Source organism: Crocodylus porosus, unplaced genomic scaffold (genome assembly GCF_001723895.1).
Source record: "Crocodylus porosus isolate Cpor-Errol unplaced genomic scaffold, CroPor_comp1, whole genome shotgun sequence".
Lineage (NCBI taxonomy): Eukaryota > Metazoa > Chordata > Crocodylia > Crocodylidae > Crocodylus > Crocodylus porosus.
This window is the reverse complement of record NW_017728897.1, coordinates 697806-709084: the sequence shown is the minus strand read 5'-3', so window position 1 is coordinate 709084 and position 11279 is coordinate 697806. Positions and strand designations below refer to the sequence as shown.

Genomic DNA, 11279 nt, shown 5'->3' with positions numbered 1-11279 from the left:
GTTATTCCTGGTCACTCCTGGCAGCGCACGGGGGAACAGGGACTCCCCCAATACCTGCTGATCCCCCCTGACCAGTTTGTAGCAGGCCACAAATCCTGATATTATTGGAAGCCTTTTGGCTCTACTGTAATTAATAACAACAGATACACAATCTTCCTCCACTCATCAGCTTGCCAGACTTTGCATTCATTGACCTTCTGATCAAGTTGTTAAGACATGTATTTTTTAGGAGTACTGTCTAATGGCAACTCAATAAAAGGGCACGTGTTTAAAGGAGGGTTCCTCCACCTTCTCAGAGTGTGGGCCACTACTCAAGAAAAAAGATGCGCCATCGGAAGCAACCTCCCCTTGAATTTGCCACCATGCAAGCGAGCATATAGCATTTGTAGCAAATAAAACAGGTGCTTTTTAATGCTTCCTTGATATTCTACTTCAGATGTCTTACTTTCCACAAAAGACAGACTATTCTGTAGTGTCTTAGGAATTACTTCACTTGAAATACAGCCCCCTTCAGTTGGCTACAATCCTCCACCCAAGAAGTGGCAGTATTCACTGATGCTGTAAGTATAGTTTCTGAAGAGCAATAGATGGAAGGGGTACTATGGGGACATGAAAATCTTATTAAAACTTACTGCATTTGGTCATAGCAGGCTTCTGACACCATAGCCACAGCAGGTAAAGAAAAATCCATTGTGTTATTTTCATACATTGGAAATTGTTTTTACTGTTATTAAGCAGCAACAAAGACTTAGGACAATTGATTATACCAAGTGAACCTATTCCATAACGGCTCTGTTTATTATTTTGCCAGCCATAATAAGAGAACTACAAGTTCTTGGGTAGACAAACTGAACACTTGGCTACTTTTACCTTAGCTCAAGCACCTCAGCCCCTTGTGCTAAAATGGCATTTTCTAACGTAGGGAAGGAAACACCCACTCGGAGAATCTGAACTCATACATGTAAAAATAAGTCAACATTTACTTAAATATTTTCCAGTATTTGGAAGATTCTGACCAGCTACATGTTTCCTGTATACCTCCTAAATTGTTATATAGTTTCTGGGTTTACTTTTTTATTATTAATATTGCTGGTTGCTTAGGTCTTCAGTGAGATTTTTGGGGGTTGAATATCAAATTAACACATCAAAAAGTTGTCAAACTCAATATTCAAGAACATTTATCTAGCTCTAATGGCATTAAGGTAAAACTGTCCTTTAAAATTTAAAATTCACAGGGGCGTAAAACTTTCATATGCATATCACATCCATATACCACATTACTACAGGTACTAATGGCTAAACATGATTCTTTTTTAGTTCCAGTGATTTTTCTCTAGGTTTATAGGTAAATTTTGTGTGTGTGTGTGTGTGTGTGTGTGTACGTGCATGTGTGCATGCACATACACATGCACACACACACATGTATCCATGTTCTCCTGCTGCCAGATGTACATGTGGGATACTAAGCTAGTTAATAATCTATTTATAAATAAAAAAAAGCCATCTAGATTTATTTTGCACTGAACTCATTGGCTTCTTTAGATACAAGATATTCTCTCCATCTCCAGGGACTCTCCTGAAAATGAGAGGTTACCCCCAGCAAGGGAGAAATGTAAAATAAATACTGTTATAAATAAAACATCTTCCAGTATGTAAGGCAGTGCTATCAAGTTACTGTATACTTAATATATCTATAGAAAGACCAGTAGTGTAACAGCATAAGCTTTAATCTGCAAAAAAGCATTAACATATGTAATAATGGTCCCTTAAAACCTCTAGACAATAATGAAGCTATCTCCTTACACTTCCAAACACATCCAATAGCGAACTGGTTTTCAAGCAGCATGCGGCAATATGAAATAAGGAGCTGTCAATATTAGTTACCAAAAGAAAGACCCTCACTTTCCAACTCTCCCCTGTAAATCATGTTCACTTACCTGTGTAAATAAACCTGCCTGGAGCTCCTTTGCAAAACTGTTTTGATTTATATGATAATGTAACTTCGACCACACCAGGGATGTGACGAGGTGGGGTCTGGACTCGAATGGCATGAGGTGTGATCAACTGGGAAACAGCAGAAAGGGAAAAGCAGTTATGGAAAGATGTAGGTATTTTCCCTCCCTCCCCATCCATCCACTCCCAGGTTGTGTTTCTTAGGCAAACATACTTCACTAACTACTTCATAGGACTTGCCCAATTCCACTGCCCTGGTAGTACATGTGGTGCAGTATCTTGTCTTCAACAGCTATGCAAAGTGTTTCAGAGAAGGGTGTGAGAATTTCTTCCTCCCTGCCTCGCATAAGGAAACTACTAGGTAAATTGCCATCAGGGAAAATCTCTTCCTTACCCCAACCCCAGATAGCTAGCTGTGGGTGTATCTCCTGAAGCTTGAACTTTTGTTTCTCTTACAAAATTCTTGGATTTTATTTTTGGTTTTAGTCCTGAACTGTTAAATCCCCCTTTTTTTTTTTTGAATCCTATTACACCATTGGCCCACATGATAAAAATACAGTTATGAGTTTCATGGATTATGTGTTGGGTGAAAAAATGTTTCCTGTAAGCAGTTTTCTAGTAGATAGATTTTCTTCTATTCTTATAAAAAATGGACCAATACAAGTCCCCCCATGTTCCTTCTCTCCATTAGCAATGTGAGGGGATACAGATTCTGAATCTGCTTAGTAATAGGAGGTAACATTTGCTTACCTCGCTCCATACAAGCATGGTCCCAAATACAACTTGCAGCCCATCGAAAAAGTTGTCTCCTATGATGATTACCATGGCTCCCCCTGTAGTCCAGCCTTCACTTGGGCTAATAGCTTTGATGCATGGGGTGGCTAAATGAAAAACAACAATAGTGGCAGGTTACTTTTTCTACAACTTGTTTCAAGGCTGGTTACAACTGATATACAGCTGATGTAACCTACTGGAACAGATAACCACAGCAGCTACTTGCACTCTTTTCAAGCTAGGACCAGCTGCCCTGATACAAATCAGAGCTTCGAGCAGCCGGGCCTCCCTATTTATAGAGGTTCTGCACTGCTTCAGCTGCACTGCTGCACAGATTCCCACTGCTGTTGAAGCCTTGAACAAGTACCTTCAATTTGTTCACCCTTAAAGGTTGATTATCCTTCCAAGGAATCAAAAATAAATACAGAATACATACATATATACATACATACAATGTGTTCTCTGTTTGCTGGTGTTAATTACTTTCCTACTCATTACTGGCATTTAACATTTTGACATTAAACCTAATAAGCCAACTGTAGTGCATGTAAAAATGAACACTTAAATGACTCTGTTGAGGCTGCTGTAGAAATACTTATTAGCATACAATCACAGGAGCAAAAAAATGAAAACATGCAGAAGGCAGGATGTGTTAGAATGCACTGTGTTTACCAATGGGTTAAAGAGATGGAAATATCTCATGCTTCCTCCAATTCCTATAAAAAACAGTATCTAATCATTTTCTTGACTTTATGGAATAGGTTTTTTATCCTCTCTTCCATATGTTTAAGGCCCCTGGACTATACATCCCATCAGGAACCCAATATGGTTTCCAGGCCATAACCAAAGTCAATCCATCACTCCATTCCCAATGTTGACAGGGTCAGAGGTGAAGGGGAACTTTGGCAGGGCTCCAAAAACATGAGACTCCTTTGAACAGCCAGTCAATCACATCCAATCAGTCAAGGAAAAACTGGATGGCTTCCTAGGCTTGGAATCCTGGGAGTTTCCTTCTACCATTTCACTGCCCGCTGGGGGAGAATTAACACCGCTCCAAATTCTTTACTGATTCAATCATTTTCTTCCAGTTCATTAATTCTTCTTTAGGTTGATACAGGGCACATTTAAGAAGCAGGGCAACAAAACATTATAATGAAATAATAACCTTGCTTGTCTCTTCCACTAACATCATAAGCTCTTCTCACTTTCACTAGCTGCAGGGGAAGTGGGAGGTAGACAGAGATAGGATTGTTTTTTTAAGTGGTGCCTGTACAAAAACAGGTGGAGCGTGTGGATGGGATTGAGTTGGAGAGAGAAGGGGTTGTCCCAGTTTGAAGTTTAACAGATACCGAAATTTCTAATGGCTTTATTCTACCCCAAGAACTGTGGTGTAGTGTATAGACAACTGTATGATTCTTACTTGGCCATACAAACTGAAGTCTGTTAGTGTCAGTTTCCTTCTGTGAACTGTTATGCTTTGCACACGGTTTGTTTAAGAGAACCAGTGCCACCCTTTCATACATATCTCGTAAGGTTTTCATTAGACTAAGATATCATGTTGTTTAATTTGCTTTGGAATCAAAACTAGCCCAGCGAGCATTAAGTCTGAAATGCAGGTAGCATTTAAACATCTTTACACCGTTCTCATCTTTACAGGACAGGCTAAGTAGTTAGTGGGCTGGACAGTCAATCTCTTAGATATAAGTAGGGCCACATTTTGCACTTTTCCCCACTCTTCTGTCCAGAAAACCCTAAGGGGGTAGTTCCTTGTCCCACCCTTAAAGCAGAAACTCAAATGCAGAGAATGTTTTCCAGGCTTCAGAGAAAGTCCTGTACCTTCTGAGGGGTCAAGTCTCCTCGCCCTCCTCCCATGCTTGGAGTTGTTATGAACAAACATGTTGTCAGATACCGCCAATACATGTCCATCAACGTTCACAGTTGTTGATAACACAACCTGGATAATTAAAGGAGAGAGAAAAAAAGGCTGGTAAACTAGTTCTTTTGTGTATTTATGCATGTAATGTATTCAGTACTCAACCAAGTTAAAAACCTATTCTGTTTGTTAAATATAATCATCTCTTGCAGGGTATGTTCCCTAACAAAGGGGAGAAAAGTAGTTTCAGCTTCTATTGAATTCCATTTAACATGGTTCAGACAACACCTTCAGCATGCATAGTATGATGAAACAGCAACTGCAGGTGCTCCTATGTTTGGTTTCTTGTGATGTCCTGTAGCTACAAGATAAGAGGATTGAAGCTGTGCTGGATTGGGCCTGTGGATGCCTTCCTCCCCACATGCTGCACAGGTTCCAGACCAACCAGAGTAGGCAGTACATGTAGCTTGTGTCCCAGAGCAGCTGGGACAGGCACCACAGGTGGCTTTTGTCCTGGCCCCTGCATGCAGGACTGGTATGACGCACATCATGTGTGGTATGTGGGTCAACTCAAGACCTGGGACTATGCAGGTGATATCTTTGACACCACTGGCATAGCTGAGAGCAAAGAGGTAATGTGCTCTCTGCTCTGTACAGCCCCTTTTAATGTGTCCCAACCTGGCTGCCTTCTGACAAAGCACAGGTAAACATCTACTGGAAGGATTGTTATTCATTTTCATTCTATGCACTCTGAGACATGTCCTTAAACCCATTAGAAGAAATGTCTAGCTATCATAACTATCATAAAGAATGTGCATCTTTTTTAGAGCCTTATTAGATCTTCAACTCATGGAAGTCCATGTAGCTCCACTGACTTCATATCAGCTACTTCAGTTCACAGATGTAGATGTAACCCCACATGTGTATATGCACTTTAAAGATGTACTTATGCAATTGGTAAAAGGATATCAGGCTTTAATTGTTGATAAACAGTACTCAGCACACAGTAGGAGAAACCTGGCCCTGCTGTAGGATTTTACTGATTTAAAGAAAGTGCGTGTCCTCTCACTCTTACTTTCTTAAAGACAAGTTTAATTCATTCCAAAACGCTCTTGTCATACTGTACATTAATATTTCTCATGCATTCCTGTCACAAAATGTGTTGCTTTTATGTGCCAACTGATTTCATCATTGCACATTTGGGTGGAGCAAGACTCTGTTCCAAAGTGAACATTTCCCACATGACATAGCTGAACCCATGCAGATGCACTTCATTATTTTCTGTTAAACAATGGAAATAAATGTTAGTCTCTAGCTGGCCATGCAGACCATAGTGTGGTAACAGGGGAATAAACCTGAATTATGCCGGTGCCTGAAATATTTATGACAAGATTTTAAATTGCAAACAAATGTAAATCAAAAAGGATATTTTGTGTGTGTGTGTGTATACACACCCACAATTACATTAATATACAACTATATAATATGCAAAAACCCAACCACATACCCAGTATGTATATATAATATAACACTGATCTATCCCAATTATACATAATATATTTCAATATACACGAGCATACTGTATACAAGTTACACGTGCGTGCAAGTATGTAAGTGTTACATAAGATACTTTTTCCAATGTTAATGTTCTAAAGCTCCCTGCAGTGCAAGTGGTGACTTCGAGGAGAGCCTTCAGTCTTGCCAGGTACTGAGTGGAGTGGGCAGGAATTGCTCATATCCAAGAGTGGTTCCACTGTGGCACCTCTCAAGATCATCACTAGGAAGTGAAGGTAATGGCACCTCACAGGCTGGGGCCAAAGGAACACAAATGAAACCATTCTTAGAGGTAGTCCCACAGTGCAGAATTTGGTCTGCAACTGAGTTTTCCCAAAGTTTTCAACCATGCTTTGTCCTGACATTTTGTTCAAGCCCTCCTTAGACATTACTGAAATTCAGGAAAAGAGATCTTTGTCCTTCTCCTCTTATCTAGGCTAAACAGTAAGGACACCTTAGATTATGGATACAAGGTTACTAGAGATCTAGATAGACTGAGTTCCATTTTGTCCCTTCACCTGGTGAAGATAAACAATTAAATTGTTTAATACTGAAGATTAAAACCCAGTGTTTTAAGAAGAAAAGGAAGAGGAATGTGCATTCCACCATAGTCTCTAACTCCCAGGCCCTCCCCTTTCACAAGCCAACTACTTTCCCCCTGTGAGTATTTCCTGGGTCATGGAGGGTGACCCTTTCCATCTGGAATCAATCAGTCAACTCCTGACAACTTCCTGAAACACCTCACTCCATTTCCTGTTCTCTCCCCCTTCTCTCTTTCCCCCTGGTTTGCTTCACTCTTCAAAACTGCAGGCCACAGCAGCTTAATGTTAGAGGGTCAGACACAGTTAGACTCCAAAACACTACACAAGAACACCTTTGACCTTCAAAAATCTTTACATCTTAGCTAAACAAATCAAGGTCAACATTTCTTACCATTACCTTATTAACCATTTATATGTATTTTCACCAATGTCTTCTGAAGGCATATCCATCAGTATCACTCGTCATTCTAAGATCATAACACACACTGAGATTTTTCTTTACATGTATTTAGGGCTGGTATAACTTCCTTGTAGATGCTGATATAATTTACTTGGAGATGCAAGTCCTCAGATTTGCTACAACTCTAGCAAATTGCCCTCTGCCATGGTGTCCAATTCCTGATCTAATAGGACCACCTCTTCTGATGAGTTGATTGATCTTCCTTTCGTTAAGATCACTGATTAGTTTCAGTGTTGTGACTGTGGTGAATTCTAGGCCACAGGGAATGGAATAAAAACACCAATATATTTCCTACAGTCCAGTCAATACCCTTTAGTGGCTAAGGGCTTGTGGTCACAGCTGGTCCGGACTAGACTTGAACTAAAAACATGTTGCTCCCCAATTGCCTGAGTTATCCAGTCCTGTGAACAATGACATTAGCAGAATATCCAAAGTCTGTAGTGGTTTGTCCAGTTGAAATAGGAAAACATCTAGGCAATATACTATTCCTTCACTGATCTGAATCTAGATTCCCACCACAATAATGGAGCAGACTTGAAGCCTACTAAATTGTTTTTTTGGCAGTTCCTAAGAGTCTCTTTGCTACTCTGAAGGTTTCCTCTTTTTGGCTCTGAGGTCACAGATATCAGATAATCATTCCCTTGCAATATCAGAAACCTTTACTCACTGCATCTCTGCAGCATTCTCATTTCCCAGCTGGATTATTACAATGCACTCTCTGCATGAAGACCACACTGAGGCTTCAGAGCACAGCAGTGCTACCCATCTTTATCATATTAAAAACGGGATCCATAAGCTGACCTGTCCCTTTGGCTTCCAAGCATGATTCCATATGCCAGTTCTAATTTACAGATCTGTACCTGGGTACCTTAGAGACTACCTCTCTTGCTTCCCACTTCTGACAGCGGAGATCAGTCTAGACGGCTTTGATTAACAGCCTCAAGTTTTTAAACCTTGGACTCCTGCAGCTGGACATTTGCAACTGCAAGTCTTTATTATTTCATCCCCCTTTACTGGAGGGAGCCAATTTCAATAAAGTTAGGGTGATAACAGGGGAGTGTTCTTGAGCCACATTAAAGGTGTGTTGCAAAACTAGCTGGTGTTATCAAATGCCTCACAACCCTGAGAAGAATGATACTACACATGCAAAGTACTCTTTCTTGTCACTTCTGTACTTTCATAGTCCCAAACCCTTGCCATTCTAAATTATAACTCTGTACACACACACACATACAATGTCACACATTATTGAAGTATAGGTTTTCCTCGCTTTATGTGGGTTCTGTACGTGCGAATTTGCTCTTATGCACTGGCCCTCTTTATACCAAAAATTCGTTATATGTGAGGTAAATTCACACTTACGTGATCAGTGTGGTGGAAGCCAGCAGTCAGCTGCTTTGTGTGGTGCATTATGGGAGTGACATGCACCAAAATATAGTCTCCTGTGTGAATCTGTGCTCCTCGCTCGTTGTCTGTGACATGTTTCTGTAGTTGCCATCTTCTTTATGACTTCTAAGCGTCCTGCTAGCTTATCTGCTACCTCTATCTCCCACTGTCTGGTGCTGATGAATACCAAAACTGTCTCGTAGAAGTGGAAGAAATGGGTCTGGGGGTCAGTACAGCCAAGGGCCTGGAACATATCCCTATTTGTTACACTGTAAAGTGGGTTCCCTTTATGCGAATATAAATTATGCACCATTTTCCAGGAATGCATATACAGCATAAAGCGAGGGAAGCCTCTATCTCAATATTTACACTCATTTCCATATGCATACTTACTCACCAAGCACACATACAGTTACATGCAACACATCTGTGTAAATCATCTCTCAAAAAAAGCTCTGCTCCCATTCCAAGTGTGGAAAAAGTTCTTTATGACATCTTACATCTGGAAACAATATTGAATTTCTGATGCACTTTCCTTTACAACCATGCAGTCACAGTACCATATTATTTTAACTTTTCCAAAGAATAACTATTATGTACATTTTTAAAATTATTATCATTTTCCAGCTGAGTGAATGAAAATATAATATGTGCCAGGCTTCATCCTGTTGTCTTCACTCTGACAAAACTCCCATTGATGTCATTGGCAGTTTTGGTTCAACGAGTAATTCAGGAGTAGACATTTAGTATTCTGTTTGCTGCATAGTTGGATTCAGGATGGGCAACACAATCTACAAAGATGCCAGCAACCTCTCTTTGCACAAAACTTCTATTGATTTCAGTGAGGCGTTCCACACTTAGAGTTTGCTCCTGCAGTGAAATCCACATAGGCACAGGGGACTGTCCACATGACCTCATTTCAGGAAAGGGGCCTAAGAGGGAGGACTACATTCTCTAGCACATTAAAACGTATCAGATGTATAAATTCCTAAAATGTGTTTAGCCTTTCTCATACACACAGGGATGAGTTGATCCAACCAACCACAGTTTAGGAAGGAATCTCCCCAGGTATATGAGATTCTTCTCCATTTCTGCTTTCCTCTTGCACCATCCCCTGCTCCCCTTCCAGTGAACTAAGTTAGAAAACCTGGTAGTGGATATCTCACGATAAGATTTCTGGCAAACTCACAGAGTGCTGCTCTTTCTGGGGTTTTTGTCATTATAAATTGCACCATTACACAGTAATTTGTGATTACAGAGCATATTCTGTGGCCCATATCTTTTCTGAACTAGGACCATGGTGTAGGATCTGCTTAATCAGGACAGTCCTGGAGCAAGCAGAATTTCCAAACAACAGGTGGCTGTGAGTCTCAGCTGAAGCATTTGAATTACAGGGCGTTTATACACATGCTCCAGGAGTGTGTGTTGGGGGGGGAGGTGCTTTAATTAGAGCAGCTCTGAGAGAGAGCAGACTCTCCAGCAGACTTAATTAATTAATGAAGTCTGCTCCAATGCACTGAAATTATAATGCATCACAGCAGCCTCTCTGCACGTGTATAGGTGCTCATAGTGCCTTATCTCAATTCAACAGAATTACTGCCCCCCATTATGTACTGGTTATTACCATTATGCAATATTGGACTTCAGTCAAGTTCCCTGGAAGAAATTCTCATTAAATTGAGTGGAGTGTATCAGGTTTTTCTACACTGCTCCTAGGGAAACTGCCCTCTGAGAATTCAGTGAGGATGAATATGAAGGTACCTATGAAGATACCACTGGTACATTTCCAGTTCAGCTGAAGTCAAAGTCAGTATTAAGGCTGATTGAACAGTCGACCAAATTTTAAAAACAAACAGACAAACAAAAACAGGCCAGATCATCAGCTGGCGTAAGACAGCATTGTGCCATTTGGGATCTCACCCCTGATTCATAAAATATAACAATACAACAAGATGACTCCTGTACAAGCTCTACAGTTGGACTGGGGATGAGATAAAGTTGCCATGCTAGCAACTACTGTCTGCACAACATTTTAGTTCAAGTGTAACATTCTATCGTTTTACCTCCAGTGGTTTCTTTCAATCCCTCTGGTGGCAGCCAGGATTTTGAGTGACATGAACACACAATCTGAGCATTCATGGCAATTGGCTGCCTCCTTCAAAAGTTGTGGCTTTTATAAATGCTGCCTTCCACTTAACACAGCCTCAACCAAGTACTTCCATACACTTTGAAAACATTACTTAAACCTCACAAACACCCCTTAAGGTACAGCTGTGCCAATGTGTAGGTGGAGAGAAGGGCTGGTAAATGTTCTGACATGCTCATGGTCACATATTGAGTCAAAGGTAGAATCAGCAATAGAAGGCAGGTTTTTGTTCCTGACTAATCCAGAAGGTTGCTTGCAAGTAAGAGGTGTGCCAGCCACAATAAAAGTACATCTATGCTAAATGTAATTTAACATTACAAAATCATCATGCCTTGAAATATGCACCTTATTTCAACAGTAGAAAAGTGGCTTTAGTGTTGGTCAAAAAGGACATAAGCTAAGTGATTTTCATTATGTCTTTGAAGCTCCTGCCCAGTAGCAAAGCACATTTCAAACGCTTGATGAGATCACCAAGCAGCTGGTGTTGTTCCCAAAACTCAAGGACTGGAGTAAAAACTTTCATAGATTTCATAGACATCAGGGCTGGAAGGGACCTCGGGAGATCATCGAGTCCAGCCCCCCGCCCAAAGG

General features: G+C 40.6%; 1 protein-coding gene across 1 annotated transcript in view; it reads right to left on the bottom strand.

The window, feature by feature from the left end:
• Positions 1-11279, bottom strand: part of EBF2 (early B-cell factor 2) — a 177572-nt gene that overhangs the window by 36082 nt on the left and 130211 nt on the right. Inside the window, exons 8-10 of the mRNA XM_019556561.1 lie at positions 4564-4681; positions 2704-2834; positions 1938-2064 (exon numbers count right to left, since the gene is read on the bottom strand). Of these exons, the coding sequence (XP_019412106.1) occupies positions 1938-2064; positions 2704-2834; positions 4564-4681 (376 nt within the window). The remainder of the gene's footprint in view (positions 1-1937; positions 2065-2703; positions 2835-4563; positions 4682-11279) is intronic.